General features: G+C 42.7%; 3 protein-coding genes across 4 annotated transcripts; 1 reads left to right on the top strand and 2 right to left on the bottom strand.

Moving 5' to 3' along the window:
* Positions 1 to 133: 133 nt before the first annotated feature.
* foxred2 (FAD-dependent oxidoreductase domain containing 2) lies at positions 134 to 5894 on the bottom strand. 2 transcript variants are annotated; one of them, XM_054759616.1, is made up of 10 exons: positions 5744 to 5894; positions 5167 to 5381; positions 4788 to 5093; positions 4451 to 4702; positions 3047 to 3367; positions 2104 to 2270; positions 1793 to 1958; positions 1186 to 1412; positions 904 to 1074; positions 134 to 778 (listed from the first exon to the last, which is right to left on the bottom strand). In XM_054759616.1, exons 2-10 carry the CDS (start codon positions 5373 to 5375, stop codon positions 552 to 554), a joined length of 2046 nt encoding a protein of 681 aa, XP_054615591.1. In that variant the 5' UTR covers positions 5376 to 5381; positions 5744 to 5894; the 3' UTR covers positions 134 to 551. The 2 variants fall into 2 exon arrangements, with proteins under 2 accessions (XP_054615591.1, XP_054615592.1); XM_054759617.1 differs by having other exon boundaries at positions 5167 to 5377.
* Positions 5895 to 6474: 580 nt separating this feature from the next.
* hmox1a (heme oxygenase 1a) lies at positions 6475 to 10413 on the top strand. The gene is made up of 5 exons (XM_054759619.1): positions 6475 to 6706; positions 6793 to 6904; positions 7017 to 7232; positions 8872 to 9144; positions 9261 to 10413. The coding sequence occupies exons 1-5, from the start codon at positions 6666 to 6668 to the stop codon at positions 9414 to 9416; spliced, it is 798 nt and encodes a 265-aa protein (XP_054615594.1). The 5' UTR covers positions 6475 to 6665; the 3' UTR covers positions 9417 to 10413.
* A 198-nt stretch (positions 10414 to 10611) lies between these two features.
* mcm5 (minichromosome maintenance complex component 5) lies at positions 10612 to 19099 on the bottom strand. Its single transcript, XM_054759615.1, has 16 exons — positions 17669 to 19099; positions 16831 to 16957; positions 16631 to 16759; positions 16392 to 16564; positions 16148 to 16303; positions 14634 to 14803; positions 14401 to 14572; positions 14201 to 14312; positions 13963 to 14106; positions 13473 to 13538; positions 13112 to 13288; positions 12910 to 13022; positions 12704 to 12832; positions 11555 to 11697; positions 11101 to 11228; positions 10612 to 10969 (listed from the first exon to the last, which is right to left on the bottom strand). Exons 1-16 carry the CDS (start codon positions 17839 to 17841, stop codon positions 10868 to 10870), a joined length of 2214 nt encoding a protein of 737 aa, XP_054615590.1. The 5' UTR covers positions 17842 to 19099; the 3' UTR covers positions 10612 to 10867.
* Between the last annotated feature and the right edge of the window lie 97 nt (positions 19100 to 19196).

Genomic DNA, 19196 nt, shown 5'->3' with positions numbered 1-19196 from the left:
CGTTTTGTGCCGTTTTTAATTTGTATGTTTAATGTGAACTGACACCAAGTCAAGTGTGCATTTTATGCATTTACCGTTCCAACACCAATCACCCACAACAATACTTTCAAATACATGTTCTTGAGTCCTGTAGTAAAAGGAGAACACTTTTAATATACTGTACAATACACGTTTACAAAGGACATGTTTCTCTCCAGTAGCAAGCAATGGTTTCCATCTAAGGTAGGTGTTATGATAAGGCTATGAGGCAAAGTAGGCTTTCTGTTGCTTGTTTGCTGTTTTTAGTGACATTTGACAATATTGTATTGCCCCACTGTGCCACAAATAAAGGATTACTACATGAAAATTAAAGCAACGGCAATCATTCTTTGGCAGAACAATTCAAGTGATTAACATTTACGCTTTGGCGATGAGTGACAAATTGAAGGATCAGATTGGTGAGGAACCAGTGGTCTGTAGAGGGGTTTATCTGGATTTGTAGGTGCTGGAGGTAGCAGGCCTGAGACCCGAATGGTGTGACAGACATAGCTTAAACGGACATTCAAAAACAATCATAGGTCAAGTTTTATTCCTGATGACATGGAGGCTCCAGCTTGTGCCAGGTAGTTAGGGAATGCAGCATCAGCCCCAGATGTGTCCGCATGCTGCTCACCAGGCAAAGTTTCAGTGTAACGAAAGTGCGGCAGTTTACTGTGAACAACGCCTTGCTGCTTCAAGTATCCTTGGCGGCAAAACAGCGGAGGCTTCCGGTGGGTGAGGGATAAGCGGAAACATGATTCTAAATATGGAGGGGAAACAATGCAGTAAACAACCTTGAAAATCAGTCAAAAACAAACAAGATCCACTGAACCTAAAACAGTTAGTTGCAACAGGTTTGACTTGATATGCGAAGTGTTGGTTTACCTGCATAGAAGGATCTGAGGTCAGTGTGGACACAGTGTTCCAGGAAGCGGCGCAAAGGCTGGATGTGAGATATGGGAGCATCCCACTCAGTGAGGAAGTCCTCAACCATGTGATGAATTGCCTTAGGCCTTGGCAAAGGCCACCTGTGGGGACGGCGCTTCATCTCTTCCTCTATAATACAATAATTTCAGTCAACTTCCACTCATATTTTGCTGCCTGATAAATGGCAGTGACAAAAAGTGCCACAAAAGAACCCCTGCCCCCCTCACAAGTCTAACTCACCAGTAGGAAGTGTGTCATAGTAATATAAAACTGGGTGTAAAAAGTTGGATTTCCAAGCTTTGGTCCAATCTGTTACTGCCCGGCCTTGTCCCAAATAGTCGATCTTCTTCTTCCCATACTGCATCACTAGAACCACGAGTCCATGCTCGGACACCTCGTGGCCCGACAGAGACAAGAACTGCGGCAAGGCCTGGAGTGGGAATTCCTCCACATATTGGCAGTGAGATCTTTAAAAGTAAGCAGAGTAAGGAGACATGCCAGTATCCAAGTGTCCATTAAGACCAAAAAATGGCAATAATTCAATAATAACAATAATTCTCCATTACGGTACACAAAAACTACATTAACTGCACTGCTACGGCAACCAGGAAAGTGGTACTACTTACAGTACATACACTATGTACACTTACCCATACACCGACAAAAGATATGCAAAATGTACTTTAGTTTAAGGCGCATAGTTCTTTTTTATTTACAAAGTCTAGTGAATGTGAATATTTGTTTTTTCATTAAACTTAATTCAAAACGTATTCAAAAGACTAGGTGTAGTTTTTTTTAATATTGTGCAAATACACCAAATGTGCAGAAAAAAACCCCAACAACTTACCCTCCCAACAAAATCACGTCTCCAAGCATCTCAAACATCTGGTAGGGCCCAGAGGCCTCGCCCACCCGCTTCAGAACTGCAGACAGCAGCTGTGTTGTCAACAGTTTTGTAGATGGCCACAGTGCCCCATGGTAGCGGTGTTCAAGCACATGATGTACAGCTCGCACTATGAGACAAACAGCATGCGGCACTTTTGAAAAAATGTAATTAAAATGCACATAACTAAGTTTCCTACTGGAATCATACAGGTATGATGTGGCAAAAAGGAAGTATTAGTACTTCTACGCACGGCTCAAATAGCAAATGTTTACCTGTATAGCGAAATCCATGAACAAAACCACCAGCTGATGAGCGGTAGTCTCTGGAGTGCGCAGCAGCTCCAATTACAAATAAATTAGGAGTATCATAACCTTCATACCAGGCTGTCACCCTTGGCAATCTCCCTCTTGCATTCTCACTGTTGGGTGGGCAGGCAGAGCTGGGGGGAATATTTATTTTCATTTTAGGGTCAACAAAATGACACAAATTAATCTACTAATAAGACAGGATAATACAGCAATCCCTTGTTTATCTCAGTTAATCGGTTCCAGACCCGACCGTGATAAGTGAATTTCCGCAAAGTTAGATTCCTTATTTGTAAAGCAAATATTTTCATCGTTCAAGAATAGAAAACCTGTTTATGACCTTCTAAATAAGTTTTTTATAATTATTAGAGCCCTCTAGGCTTGAAAAAACACCCTTATAGTAAACCTTTACACTCGTAGTACCCAATATAGTACACATAATTAGAGAAAATAAGCCATCTAAGACAGAAATAAGACTGGTGTTCATGTGTGTTGCTGTAAATGTGTTCCGGTTGCAGCCGCAACAGCAGCTCATGTTAGGGACTACTACATATCATCACATCTTTCAAGGCGTCTTCTTAATGGATAATATTTGTATTTAACTTCATTTGGTCATTATTATGCTTGGAAATACTTGATTTAGGTAGAAAATATGCATCTTATTTTTTTTTACTAATAATAGGCCGTAGTAAAGCACGAATCAGCATGATTGATTAATTTATATATTTTTGAAAAACTGTGATAGAGTGATGCTGCGGAATTCAAAGAGGCGAGGGATTACTGCACACAGAACTACAACCACAATATATACCACCAGGCACAATAAATGCACGAAATGTCCTACACAAATGCTAAATCTGATGTACCCTGGTGGGATACAGTAATAGCTATATGCTGCCTACACTTGTACCTGTCAAATATGCTGAAGTTGAATCGAAAGCCAAGGCATCGAATCACTCGGTCATAGGGTTTCCGCATGGAGAAGTTGTCGATGTGATATCCAAGTAACTCTTCTGCTGTCACATCCGAACTGTTCTTCTCGGACTGCTTTTGTATGTACTTATTTAACGTCACATACAACCGTCTCTTCTCCTCTTTGCCAGATTTTCTGCTTGATTTCCTCCTGCCTTCATCCTTTTGTCGAACGATCACTATTCGTTCGAGGCTGGCTTCTACCAACCCATCAAGGGACTTTAGCTGGTACGTGTCTATGAGCTCATTATTCACAGCCCTAAAAACACAAACAAAAGTTCAAGTTACGTTGCAATATGACAAACTACAATGTAAAACTGTTCAAATAAACACAGGATATGTATATAATATGTACGTATGTAGAATAATAATTGTCAGTCAAGAGGTAAGAGAGTCAATTGACATGATGAAGCTGGTAGTTAGCAGAATTCAAATAAACTCAATGAAGGTTCATTGTTTTGTAATAAAGTGGAACTTCGATGAGCGTACACCCCAGTGTGCGTGTTTGTTCGGTTAACGCTGAAAAAGTTTACCCCGGTTTGCGTTCATTTTTTCGGTTAGCGTACAATACGGCCGCTCGTCTTGTCGTGTTATTAATAGTGCAACTGTGTTCTTAACGTCCTTGTTAGCAGCCTATTAGCTTGCTACAACATGGGACTCGGAAGTCAGCTGCATCACCCGTCTATGATGTCATCAGCGTTTGACTCTAGTGCTTTCCTAACTAACGCAGTTAGATAAAAATGTGAACACAAAACATGTTTCACAGTTTTTCAATTATAGTTTTAACAATTTTGATGAGTTATTTCTTGAATTCAGTAGTGTTTGTCACCTTCTTTATCGCATGCTGGCACTTGGCTCCATTTTGCAGCCGTGAACAAGAAAAGAAGGAACTTGGGGCGAGGAACACTACTGAATTAAAAAAAATAACTCATGGCAAAACACGAAGGTGTTGTCTTTGTTGATCTTTCTGCCACATCGTGTCTTTGGCAACAATTCTATCTTCAATGAAGGTAAAACTAACCTTCAATGTTCATTTATCCCTTTCATTCAGCATTTATACGCGTTTCAAAGTGTTGTAAAAGTACAACTGTAAAACGTTTCATCGTTTATGGAAACGATGAATTGGATTTACATTATTTATATGGGGAAAAACTGATTTGGTTAAAGTCTGTTTTGCTTACAGACCTTCTGGAACGGATTAATGACGCTAACCAAAGTTCCAGTGTACTATATTAGTCAAGAGTCTAAAATACAGCAGTATTAAATATAAGGGGAATTGTATGTAACATTGTTTGGTATAAAACAGGTCAAATGACAGACAGAATTTGGATTGTGGTCCTACCTGAGGTCGCCAACGTAATGTGTTTGCCAAGCCAGTCGAACAGGGCTGCTACTGACCATGTGGATCCGACTAGCTTTCCCCAAGATGCTCTGCGCTGTTTCAAAAGCAGAGTTCCCTTTGCCCAGAATCAGTACCGCCTGGTTCTTATAGTCCTCTGGGTTGGTGGAGATAGATTCGTAGCCCTCCACCAGGTCAGAACCGACAAACTCTACCTCCTGAGGAACCCACAGACCGGTAGCCACCAGGAGAACACTGGGGGCCATGGAGCACAATGTGACCTAATGTTTATATATACATGTCATGTGTTACTCTCAAGATAACAAAGTAACAGAATCACCTGCATGTGTAATCCTTTGCATGTTGGTCAGTTAGGATGTAACTCCTGCTTGTTGATGACATCACAGCCCTGATCCTTCCAATATCCACGCCATATGTGACCCTCAGCCCGAGCTCCCTCTCAAACATGGACAGGTAAAGCGGGAAGGCATCAGCTGGCGGGTAAAAGTCACTGCTCACTTGCCTGAACAGGAGGTCAGGTTTATCACTCAGCAAGGAGTTCCAATCATGGCGCAGGTTGAACTCTCTGTTCTGCCGTCCAGTGTGGATCTTATTAATGCTGATGAGTTTCCTGTGCCTGGGATATCTTCATGTGCAAAAATGAGTGAGTGTGAAATGGGCTTCAACACAACAAGAGTGGAAAATCTTTCTCTACCCACTTGTGGAAGAAGCCGCCCGGTTCTGAGTTCCTCTCCAAGATTATGTAGTCTCTTTTAGCTTTGGAGAGGAAGTACCCCATCTGCAGTCCTGCAGGTCCAGCTCCAAGGACGCAATAGTCATGATGGCAAGTGTCATTGTGCTTGTCTCCAAAGCATGGGGTCACGCCAGTCAGGATGAAGAAGATCAAACATGGAAGGCTGGAATCCATATCTTGCTGAAGCAGAACAGTACAGTGAGTTGTAATTATGGATGTGCAATTGATTCCCAGCGTGCACGGGCATGTGGGCCGTTGTTAAAACTATCCAGGAATCCTGAATTTGTAGAGCATTTGGACACAAACTCAGCATTAAAAGATGATGACATACAACCAGGTAGGTAAGCAAATCTATCATTGAGCGGTACAGAGTGGGAAAAACGTGCAAAGAAAACGCAGGAGACATGGGACTAAAATCCCCGGCTCTCCCTGAGCTCCCCGGCCGCTCTTATGTCACTGTGTTGTGGATGCCGCCACAGCCATCGCCCGCTGAACCGGAAGAGCCAAGTGGTGGATAAAGACAGACAGCGACACTACATTACCTTCTACAACACTCGTTCCCTTGGACGCGACATCTGTGGTGGAGAGAGAAGCAATTCTGCCGACATTTTCGACATTTTTCTGTGTTTTGTTGTCAGCAGCTTGATAACTATGGGAGAATGTGTTCCACCTTGAAAATCCACTACGCCCGCCCCCTTTCTCTTCACTGGTTGTCCGCCCGCCCAAGTGGGCGTGGTTACAGATGGACGAGAATAGAACAGAATAGAATTAAATTAAACCAACCCGAACAATTAAAACAAACAATTAAACAACAATTTAACACGTTGTGTAGCTTGTATATAGCAACAGAATACAAAACTAATTCATATCATGTACTTGTTAATGAATGTCCAAGCCTTATTTTCATAATTTGCATCTGCAGCCACAGCTGCCCCGGCGTGGACTGACTGAAATGTGACTGCCAATTCGCACCTACGGCCTCTCCAGCCACCACCAAACATTTATTCATATTCATACATCAGTGTGGGCATCACCCGGAGGCAAGGTGGGTGAAGTGTCTTGCCCAGCGACTGAAATTGTGTCTAAAATGTTCACTTTTTGTTTATACCTAAAAAAAAGACCATAAAACAAAACAGAAATATAATTTCTAAAGGCTTAAATATCCCGTAATTATACATACGGTAAATTAAAACTGCTATTCCTTACTCAGACACATTTCTGCTTTGTTATGTTTCCCTATGTTTTCTCCACAGTCAACTGTTGCGTCTGCTTTGTCATGCTACAGCGCAACCCAGCTGAGTCACGTGACGCAGAAGCAACACTTCCCGTCTGTCTCAGCATGTTCAGCAAATCATGTTTGTGTATAAATGAGACAAGATACTGTAGGTCAGTGAGTCCGGAGGAAGCGACAAGTGTCAGTGGCGTTATTCCAAGTTAAAGGGCACTTCCAACTGTTAAAGGACCATGACGAGTGCAAGGAAATATGATGCAGAGGAAATGGGCAGGTATGAGGTTAAAACACAGTTATGAGTGTGAAAAATGCCTTAAAATCATTATCATGGCCGTGTGCTTTATGTTGTGTCCCCAACAGCGATCTATCAGAGCGGATTAAAGCAGCCACGAAGGACAACCATGTGAGAGCTGAAAACACACAACTGATGCTGAGTTACCAAAAGGGGAAGATCACCCTGCCTCAGTACAAGGTTGGGCCCGCACACTAACTTTCACACTAATCTGTGGGCTTATATCTGTGTGATTATAAACAGCCAGATGTTCATACGGACGTGTTGTTAATGCAGTTTATTCCCTTGTCAGCTTCTGCTGTGTTCCCTCTACGAGATCTACAAGGTGCTAGAAGAGGAGCTGGATAAGAATTCTGACCACCCAGCAGTCGCGCCGATATACTTCCCTCAGGAGCTTGCTCGTCTGGAATGTCTGGAGAGCGACATGGAGCATTTTTTGGGCCCTGACTGGAGAGGGAAGGTGATTGTTCCCGCGGCCACATACATGTACACCCGGAGGCTACAGGAGGTGAGTGCAAAGTGAGATATGTCACTCATATACTGTATTGTTTGGAGGCAAAATCAGGAATACAGGTGCTTCCTGCTTTTATTCCTGGGCACCTTCCAGGGCGAGTGATGAGGTACTCATGAAGATGCCTATTTTTGACACACTAATGAAGCCGGGGCTATGCCACTGTGTCGAGGAACTGTTGTACATGGTACCCTTACTCACGACAGAAACCAACAGGAGGTCGTCAACCCAACCCATAAATAACACAAGTAACACATGTACAACACGCAATGTAACTGCAGCACACGGACTATGCAGGTATCAAAATAAACTCTTACACTCGAATATACATGCAAAACAACGCTGCAGTCGGCCCTCCTTTATCGTGGTCAATTGTTCCAGACCCAACCCAGATAAGAAAATTCCCACGAAGTAGGATAAATTCAATATTTTTGTAGTTAGAGCAGAAAACCTGTTCATGACTTTTTAAAGACGTTTTTTGACCATTATTAGAGCTCTGTAAACACGAAATAACACCCCTATACTCACCTTTACACTCCTATTATTCTTTGTTTACATCACATTACGCAACTCTTATGCGCAGGCTACGGGACACAAGAGACGCCGCCGCTTTAAGCATGAGCAAGCTACCGAGCCAACTAGTTAGCCTCCAATTTATTTATTCTAAACTTAAGAAAGGGTTTCAAACGGAGTGGTGAAGAAGGACAAAGGTAGAAGCCAAAAACTTACCACTTCCACACGGAATGGGAGGAGGCGTTTTTCATGTCATAGATATGACATGGCTGACTCCATGCAGCGTTAAGGTAATGTAAGGTATGGTCTTACATTACTGACGCCTATTAACCAGAATACTACATATGACTTTCAATATTTTTTACTAAAAATAGACCATAGTCAGCAATTAATTAATACTTTTTTGAAAAAAAAAAAACATGATAAAGTGAGGGAGCGATGTTCGAACCGCAAAGTAGCGAGGGACGACTGTATTTTCTACAAATTTGTGACCCATGCTAAAACCAGCATGCCTTGTCCCCAAATTTGCAAGGTCGAAAATACCAATGTGGAATCGGCAAATGGAGATCCGATCCAGTTACTGTATCGGGTTCTGATTAATTAACCCGCAAGGCATGCTGGCACTTCCTGTTGGGGAAGTGTGCTAGTGGGTTTCCCAGCATGCGAATATGCAGGACAGCCTCTGCATACACTACTCACACAACCTTAGGGACACAGTATTTGGCTTTCGGGTGAAATTTCAGGATGAACCCAAAATGCACTATGACCTTTGCAGGTGAACTTCATTTGACCTTCTCTAAACTTCTGAATGGAACTATTAAATGTTTCAGTGATGTTTGCACAACTTGTGATTCTCCAGCTGATGGTAAAAATTCACAACAGGTGATTTTTTTAAATGATCTCCCAGACTTTAAAGTCTTTCTGTATCTCTGTTGCAGCTTTCTGGTCACTTGCCGCTGGGGACGTCCTATTTGAAGCCTTTGCAATGTGTTTCTGTGAAAATGTAGAAATAATTTCCCCCGTTGCAAATTTTGTCGCATTTTTGGCTCATCCTAAAATTGTCATTTTTTGTGAGTAGTGTCTGTACACTTATTGTATTTTTTTATTTTGTTTTTTTTTGTAGATTGGTCAAGAGAATCCAGTGCTGCTTGTGGCTCACGCTTACACCAGATATCTTGGAGATCTGTCTGGAGGACAAGTGTTGGGGAAAATTACCCAGAAATCCCTTGGTCTGTCGGGCAAAGAAGGGCTTTCGTTTTTCTCCTTCCCTGGTGTGAGCAGCCCTAACCGCTTCAAGCAGATGTACAGGAGCCGCATGAACAGCATCGACCTGACCGAGGAGGAGAAGGTGGCGGTGTTGCAGGAGGCGGTCGCTGCCTTTGAGTTCAACACACAGGTGACTATTTCCCAATAGTGGTTATTGTGGGACCAGTTCCGACTATTAAAAGAGGAAATGGACAATTTAGCGACTGTTGAGGAAATATGCTGACATTTGTTTCTGTTTTCCTTCAGGTTTTTGATGACTTGCAGAAGCTTTTGGGTGTCGCAACACTGACAGGACAATCAAAGATCAACAATGCCAACTTCCCATTTCTTCCCATCGTCCAGTTCACTGTGGGACTGTGTGTCTTAATGGCTACTATAGGAATGGTAATGCGGGTGTTGTAGTATTACTTCATCAGTGGCCATTAATTCATCAGAATTTGGTAAACATTCATAAAGAAGAGACAATACAGGTCAAATGTACAGCATGCATGAACCACTGTTAAAAAGTCTCAGATTTTCACATTTACGTTCTTAAGTGATACAGTCGTCCCTCGCAATGTCACGGTTTGATTATTGCGCCGTCGCTATGGCACATTTTTTCAGAAATGAATGAATAAATGACTGTTTCATGGTAGATTGTGGTCTATTATTAGTCGAAACATATTGAAATACAAATGATATTTAGTATTCTGGTCACTAGGCAACAGTAATGACACAAAACATTGACACATTACCTTACCTTTCATTACCTTAACACTGCATGAAGTCAGCCATGGCATGCCTGACATGATAGTGAAAAATGTTCTCCTCCCATTCCATGTGGAAGTGGTGAGTTATTTGCTTCTTAAGTTCAGAAGAAGTAAATTCTAGGAAAACTGGTTAGCTCGCAAGCTAGCGGCCATCTCGAGTCCCTGCAGCATAAAAGTGTGATGTGATGTGATAAAACCTTGCATAATAGGAGTGAATAATGTTAAAAGCCGTATTGTTAAAAGTCATAAACAGGTTTTCTATGTTCTAACTCGGAAAATATGCCATTTATTAACATTGAATCCTGTATCGCAGAAATGTATTTATGGCGGTCTGGTCTGGAACCAATTAACAGTTGTAAACAAGGGACGACTGTCATGTTTTCATCCCGTGTTGAGATTTTTCATTGTTCTTGAATGCACCATAGTTGTGAGCCATGACCAGCACCACCAACATGATTCAGATTCCGTCTGTTCATTGATCATCTCTCACATTACCATTCATAAACGGAGAGTACCTGTGTGAGTGAGTGTGTGAGGCTTAAACCTGGATTCTGTCAAGGGCGAACAATGGCAAGTGAAGAGAGAAGAGGAAGGGTTCTGGAACTGAACCTATTCTAATCCTTGAATTACAACAATCACTGTCATTGCGAATGTTGATCCAAAATCGCTTGCTGAGATCTACTGTCTCTAATAAATACATTTCTTTGTATTGACGTTCCCCCCACCCCACACCTAATTTATACATACAGTATATTTGACTCGCAATGTTTTAACAATCTCAGCATCTGATCAAGTATTTAATTCAGAAACGAAAAAAACAACAAAAAAACAACAACATTCGTCTTTATAACTGCCAAACATTTTATTTGTGATCTTCAATATTTGAATTCTTTACAGAAGATGCTCTATGGTGGTACAAAAGCATCATTTCCATGGGTGGCAACGGTCACACCCTTAACAATTTCAAAGTCAAGTAGACAGTAATTCACCAGAACAATCATGAAGGGTACATGCAACAGCATTCACTGGCTAAGACACAGACAAGAATTATTTACAATGTTTATACGGTGGAGCGCACACGCGCGCGCACACACGCGCACACGTCTACTTGACTCTGTAGAGCACTTTTCGTTGCATGCGGTGCTGAAGCTCACCCCTTCTCAACATCAGGTGGAGGACTTTGTAGATAGCATGTTCTGGGTATTTCTGCAATGGCAAACAAAATAAAACTAACTTTCAATGTTCCCCACTAAAAGCGAAACCAGTGCTGACAGATTGATGATTTTTCTGCATGGGGCGTTCAAGCATCACTGCGCACTGCCCACCGTCACGCTCACCTGTTTGCTGAAGTCTTGGACGATGCTGTGCTCAGATACCTGGGAACCGATAGCGAAGCGTCTCTTTAGCTGCTTCTCAATGCGGGAGATCATTTCCTGGTCTTCTTGAGTGGTGAAGCCCTCCACTCCTGTGCATAGAATGAAATTGCATCCGGTCAAAAAGCATTCCGGGGGATTTAAAGACCCGCATACTTGTACACTTATGAACAGTTTGGAGACAATTTCTCATTTAATAGCATGAGAAAGTGTCTCCAGACGTTTGATTGGTAGTTTATGCTACATAAAGTTCAGTTTTAATGCATTATGTGCACATTGTGTGGGGGCTGGATATAAAAGCACATGCCAAGCAGGTGGAAGCTCAATGCCGTGCTCACAAACATTCAAAATATGGGCTGATTTATTTATATAAATGTAAGATAATGGCAAAAAAAACTACCGGTACAAACCCACGCACCTGAAAGGCTGCCAGACAGCGCAGCATCCAGAGTAGAAACCTGGAAGAGTCTGAGGGCCTCATCCACCTCTTCCTCTCCAGCCACAGCCTGCAGCTTCATCTTGGCCAGAGACTCTGCTATGCGCACAACAGCCTCCAGTTGCCTGGAATGCAAGCAGACGCATTCAAAAATGGAGGTAGAGATAAACAGAAATGAGGTTTAGCATATCTTCATTTGCATGGCACACAAGCCATTGGAGAATGAAGTGATTTATGAAAATGAGACCAGCAATAAAACACGCATGTGGAGAAAATTAGTACTGTTGGCAGCAAGAAAATGAATCACTGCAGCAAAGTGGAGTCTATGGAGTATTAATCTTCAACGCCCAGAGCGAAGGCACAACGACAGGGTGTTAACATCACGTGTCTCTTTAAAACAGGGGTGTCCAAAGTCACAAAAATGTAATTAAAAAATATGCCATTTTAGTAATATACAGTTGAAATATTAAAGCAAAATTTTTTTACTTCATAATATTATGAGAAACAAAACATAATATATATTTTTTTTAAGAAAATTAGTCTGCAGAAAGTCATGTTACGAAAATAAAATCCAAATATTATGGAAATATCGTCATAAATCCCCCCCAAAAATAAAAAAAAATACAAGAAGAAAGTTGAAATAGTAAGAGAAAAAAAACCCCCTCGTATTTTAAAACAAGAAAAACAAATTAACTCATTATAAATAAATACAATAAAGTCATAATATTGTGAGGGAAAATGTCATTTTAGCAGCATACAGATGAAATATTAAAGAAAAAATACGTTATTTATTTAAAACGTAATACGAGAAACAAAAAGTTGTAATTTTTGGTAAATTAGGTTGCGGAAAAAGTTATATTATGGGGAAAAAATGGCAAAATATTACGGGGGAAAAGTGTCATAACATTGTGAAAAGAAAACTTACAATGGTCATTTAAGAAGAAAGTTGAAATATTTGTAAAATTTCCAAAAAGCAAAGACCGAAGTTCCCAGTAATAATTTGCATTTTCATCTATATCACTAAGCTGGGATGCAGTTTTTTTCTTGAAATATATACGGTACACAGTAACGCCTCAGCTAACCAAGGATTACAAATGGTAGGTACTGTCTAAAGTAAATAAAAACAGATACCGGACAGTGATGGGGATGGAGGGTCTTTTGTCGGTCTCTCTCTCGTGCTCCCTTGCACCGCTCCTCATCAGCACGTAGCGGTTTTTCAGCTTCTCGGCAGCCGCAGCAGAGAGACGAGGGCCGCATTTACTACAAGGAGACCCAAGCGCATGAATGAGCACGCGGGTGCACACCTGCCACGGTTGGAGAATGCAAACAGGACTTACGCCCTGGCGAAGGCGATGTATTTCTTAAAGGTGGCCAGCGGGATCTCGCCCTCGACACCCTCCGTCTGTGTCTGAGCGCTCAGGTGAACGTTCATCACGTGGCGAGCCAATGTCTGAGGGGACAGGGGATGTGGGTTTTGAAAGAATGACTCGCATGACTCTCAGCAACGTCCTTTGAAAGATATGTGATGAGAAAGGTTACCATGTCCCTCTGCTGGTCATGCTGGTCTTTGATGATGAAGATGGTGTCAAATCTGGACAGGATGGTGGGCATGAAGTCAATGTTGTCCTCCCCCTTGGTATCATCCCAGCGGCCAAACACAGAGTTGGCAGCAGCCAGCACAGAGCAGCGAGAGTTCAGCGTGGTGGTGATGCCAGCCTGGGAAGAGAGGATGGGTCACATGAGACACAGCGGAGTGGCGCAGCGGAAGCGTGCCGGGCCCATAACCCAGAGGTGGATGGATCGGAACAGTCTTCTGCTAAATTTATTTAATACCTTCATTTCCATTGCGGCAGCAATAGGTGATATACATCAATCCAATTATAACATCTTTCTCTATTACCTTGGCGATTGAGATGGTCTGCTGCTCCATGGCCTCATGGATGGCCACTCTGTCATCTTCTCGCATCTGCAGTAACAAACAATTGTGTCGGGCTTTACAACCTTTATTACACAAGTACACTTTTTTCCTTAATAATTTGGCTGCTTGCTGAATAGCTTTAACATATTAAGATGATTTTTAAAAATGGTCATAAAGTTCAGTAGGTCCGTGCTCTAATCAGCAAAGGTTCTACAAAAACCTCCTGAGCTTTTCATTGGTCTGAATTCAACTCTTGAAATCAAATCACTTTTGCACAATTTTCAAATTGTTTTACTGTATATTTCCATACACACATACTGTACGCTGATCTTGGTCAGCCAACACTAAAGGTCATAAGGGTTGTTACACATGCCCAACATCATAAGCACACCTTTTCCGAATACCACAGGTCAAACAATATTTATGTAGTGGTCATATCTTCAGCAGGATTGTCATATAATCGTCTTCTGACCTTGTCAAACTCATCAATGCAGACAACACCGCCATCAGCCAGCACCATGGCTCCGCCCTCCATGATAAACCCACGCGTGGTCGGGTCCCTCAAAACAGAAGCGGTCAAACCAGCAGCACTGCTGCCCTTTCCTGAGGTGTAAACCTGGGGGTGGAGAAGGACAGCTGCCACTCAATGCACAATGTAGTCGATGACGCCTGGAAAGAAAGGAATCATCACAGAAAAATGTAACAATTACCCCAATAGGTGAGCACCTCTCCACGAACTTGAGCAGCTGAGACTTGGCTGTACCAGGATCTCCAAGCATGAGCAGGTTGATATCGCCTCTGCGAGTGAGACCATCAGGCAGCCTGTAGACGAGACGTATCCGTTTATATGCGTTGGTGAGCTACAGAACCAAGTACTTCCTTTGTTTGCGGTCTAGCAGGCTTGCTCTACCTCTTCCTAGAACCTCCAAACAGCAGACACGTGATAGCCTTTTTGAGATCATCGCTGCCGTAGATGGAGGGAGCTACGGAGCGAGCCAGGGAGGTGTAGATGTCAGGAGACGCAGCCAACGACCTCAGCTCCTCCTCTTCCTGTGGAGAGACTGAGCCGGTGGCACCTCGACCTGCAGGAGACCCGATACTCAGGTGTCTTGTGGTGGATTTAATGCATTCATGTACATTTACCTGCCCCTTCTGTGTCAACCTGGATGCCAACCACTCTTAGGTAGGACGCGCGAATACCCACACCGGCACTCTTCTCTTTGCCTTTGGCCTTCGCAGCAGCCATCTTCTTGATGGAGTAGATACCCATGATGGTTACTCGGTTTCCCGGGACCACGCGGTCACAAAGGTACCTAATTGGGAAATACCGTCACTTAGCAGTTGTTGATGCTGGTAGCGCACATTACATTGGCTACACACTCCGAGCTCCATCTGCGGGGTCAATGCCTCGCATGGCCCAATGTCAAAAAGTGAAAAATGGACATCTTTATTGGATTTGCTTGGCTGGAGCACCATTGGGCATTTTGGTTTTTTTTGCTGAATATTCCAAACTAACCAACATTAGTTGGAAGTGTCTATTTTGACACTAACACAAACGAGTTGCCCCACAAGGTATGCTGGGTAACTTCCTACTAGGGAAGTGTGCACGTGGACTTCCCAGCATGCCTTGTGTAAAATTGTATTGTTTTGCATGTATATTAGTGTGTAAGCGTCTACAGTCGTCCCTCGTTTATCACGAGTAATTGATACCAGGCCCGACCGCGATAAGTGAAATTTCCGCAAAGTGGGATTCAATAATAATAAACTGAATATTTTCATAGTTGGAGCATAAAAAACCCATTTATGACTTTCTCATTACAGTTTTTACCATTTTTAGAGCCCTGTACACATGAAATAACACCCCTATAATCACCTTTACACTCCAATTATTCTTTGTTTACCCCACATCGCGCAACACTAACGCGCAGGCTACGGGATCACTGCAGTGACGTAACAGACAGCCGCCGCTCATAGCGTCTAAGCAAGCTCCCGAGCCAAGCCAGCAATTTATTTGTTCTAAACTTAAGAAAGTGTTTCAAGTGGAGTGGGAAAGAAGGACAAAGAAGCCAGAAAGGTACCACTTCCACACAGAATGAGAGGAGAGCTATAACACTCCGTGGCTGGTTCTTCAGTGTTAAGGTCTGAGGTAATGTCTCACCAACGTAACATTACTAACGCCTAGTGACCAGAACACTACATACGACTTGTCTTTCCATATTTTTAAGTGTTAATAGGCCATTGTCAGCCAGGAAACAGCGATTTATTAATTATTAAAAAAAAAAAAAACTGCAATAGAACGAGGGAGTGGCGTTCAAACCGCGACGTAGTAACAAGGAACGACTGTATCTCAATACAGCCAAGCGGTACAGTTCCATGTGAGTTCCATGTTATTTTTGGTTGCACTGTGAGTGAGGTAGGCATTTTGGGTGATAAGCTCCTGTTGCTTTGTGATTTGTGAGCAAGGGTGTAAAAAAAAGCCCCCCCAAAAAACACAACCTCATTCACTTCATATAAAGAACATCAATCAAGTTGAAGCTACAACAACTCAAGCTTGACTAATGAGATGGGTTTTCTGCCAAAAAAAACAGCCTAATTGTGGCGATAAGCACAAAATGGCAGGTTGTTTTGCTCAAAAAAATACGGTGGGATGCGCTCACCTGTCACAGTAGAGCTGAAGATGGCGGGGCATCTCTCCATGTGGTACAGCATCCGGAGATTCTTGCAAGCGGAGCGTCTGGAAGTCGACGCAAACGCAGCGGTCCGGGATGATGAAGAAGGGATCCACGGGGCACTTAGCCGTTCCAGTATTATCCCTATGGAAAGAGACATTAGATAAGTTGTTTACAAAACCTGCCGCAGACGCTCACCGTGTCAAAACTGCTATTTTTGTGCTGCACTCACTTGTTGCACTTGCGTGGTAGAGCGTAGCCCTGCAGGCCCGGGGGCAGGGAGATGTTGTTGATGATGGTACGGCAGCCGCGACACTGCAGACACACCTTGGTGGCCTTCGCCTTCACCCCCGTCGCCGAGATGATGATGCCATGTACTTTCACAAGACGAGACACCTGCTCGGACTGCGGCAAAGAAATCATTAGCCAATGAGAACACATGACAGAATGCGGAATAGGGATGTGTTTTACCTTAAGGCTGCGGATAGAAGCGTGATGTGCGTCACTCTTCAGCATCACCTGGATGTCCTGCACCGTCTCCTCTCCGACTGGCCGGGGGCGGGTCACCTCATCAGCTACCTCTTTTGCGGCCTCCTCCAGCTATTAAATAAGTCACGTGATTAAGATGATGGTCCATTATCATCAAGTAGCTCATGTTTGGTGCAACTTACCAGTGGCAGGTTGTCTGTAGGAAGCTTGTAAAGACCGTCTGAGAGATCCTCATCAAAGCTGGCAAGGTCCTCCATCTCAACCTCCACCCAGTACTCCCCCAGAGTGTAGTGTCTCTTCAGCTCATCTCTAGGATACATACAAAGAAAAACTGAATATTCTGTATGATGCACTTTCATGGTGCTGCTATACTGGACAATAAAAGCCTAACGAGGAATGGAATGATCAATGAACGTGATAATTGATGATAGTGTTATGTTGAGTTTAGACATTTGAATGTTATATTTATAGTCAATGTTTCCCATCCATTCATACATTTGTGGCGGTCTACCATGCATAAATGCGAACTGCCACAAATTTGGCATTTTTTTTCCCTTCAAAATATTGCCTGTGCGTGTGTGTCTACCACATCATGAAACGATACCACCATCCACAAGTCAATAACTTCATGTTCTGTTGTTAAATAAGGTATCAAAGATGAGATAATGTTGCACATTTATGCTGCAATAAAAGATCCATTTAATCCATCCACACAACACCCAGTCAGGGTCAAATTAGACTCTGACGTCATCTATCCCCCCCATGCCGTGCCACAGACAGATTGTCGTCTTTTGGGGAAAGACTGACTCACCCACACTTGGGTGCAACTTGATGAACATGAACAATTATCGAATTATTAATACAACTATACTACCTTTACGTGAGCCCAATTCAAAAACCAATAGCATGCGCTCATCATAACCAATGTAGGTAATGGAACTTGAAGGGTGAACACACATGTAATTCATTTGTATCGCTTAGTCTTTAACTCCTTTGCAACAATGATGAGGACCACGTTACCTGTATTTGTATGTGAAGCCGGTGCGGTCAGTTCCAACTCTGAATTGTCGAAGAAATTCGCGGAATCTTTTCTTGATCTGGATCCTCTTCTGTCCTCCGTCATCTGGGCCCTGTCCTTCTCCCCCTCCAAAGCTGTCGCTGTAGTAAACTCCCGGATCGTCAAAGCCAGACATGATGTTGCAGAAAGGTTGAGTCTTTCTTAACTAAGTATTCGAAACACAATATGAACGACCACTTCTGCTAACAATGACGATGGAGGTTGTTTCGCGGCAAAAGTGAACTCTTTCCTGTCTGTTTCCCGCGAGTTGGTCGCCAGGAGGCGTTTCTCTTGCCTTTCATTGGCCAAACACAAATTCCACTTGTTTTTATTGGCCAGCGCGGAAGTAACCGGAAGGGATATCACGGTGGAGGCGGGGCTTGTTCGTACGGGTGGCGCGAAAAAGACGACAGAACAGAAGAGGGGACATGCAGCTTGTGGCGACAAAACAATAAACCATGCATTTGCATTTATGACGGGTTTCTCAGTATTAATACATCATTGACAGTCCATAATATAAGATATCATATAATTCCTCGACACATCCATCAATGGAGGCTCTATTCGGACTCTGTAAGGGTATATATATGTATATCTATAGTTTATTATTTTATAGTTATAAGCCATGATGTCAAATATATTATTAAGCCCAATCACATCCCGTGTGTTTGTGTAGCTCTCTACTGAGGACAAGCGGTATAGAAAATGGATGGCTGGATGAACATGTAGCTCTGTGAGCGTATTTATTCAGCTCGGTAGCACCTCCCAGTGGTCACATTGTAAATTACAGTGTTAGGTGTTTTAATTTACACCATGTTTCTGACTCACATTTATACCTATGGACAATTTAGACTCTCCAATTAACTTAACGTGCATGTTTTTGGAATGTGGGAGGAAACCGGAGTCCCCGGAGAAAACCCACGTACATGCAAGAACATGAGAACATGCAAACTCAACACAGAGATGCCCAAACGGAGATTCAAACCCAGATCTTCTTGATCTCGTGATGTGTGGCCAACATACAGAAAGATGCATGCAGGGAAAATGAAAGTGAGGGCCATATGGCGGGAATCAGCAGGTGGGCACATATCCGATGAACACCCTTGATTATAAAAACGTACAAAAGGGCATGCAGCTTCACACCTTTGTGTTTTGATATTTGCATATGCTCGTATACACACTCGTGCATAAGCGAAAAGGCGTTGGATGACTCACAAGTCAATAATATATTCTGAAAGTTTTTCAAAAGCTCTTACCACGCAAACTACAGTATAATGTCATTTGACTGAGCTAAAAGAGTAATGTCTTTGGTCTATTTTATACATTTAACAAACACAGAGACACCATCCATTTGCGACACAGTGTATCCCCCTATGTCTAAGCACATTTTATGTATTTTCTAATCTAAATTAAGCATTTTCAAGCATAAAAATTGTTACAGTACAACTGTAAGGCATTCAGAAGACCTCAAAGACACTGTGATGATATGTA

Source organism: Dunckerocampus dactyliophorus, chromosome 18, assembly GCF_027744805.1.
Source record: "Dunckerocampus dactyliophorus isolate RoL2022-P2 chromosome 18, RoL_Ddac_1.1, whole genome shotgun sequence".
NCBI classification, from domain to species: Eukaryota; Metazoa; Chordata; class Actinopteri; order Syngnathiformes; family Syngnathidae; genus Dunckerocampus; species Dunckerocampus dactyliophorus.
Note: the sequence above shows the minus strand (reverse complement) of the source record. Positions and strands in the feature narration are given on the sequence as shown.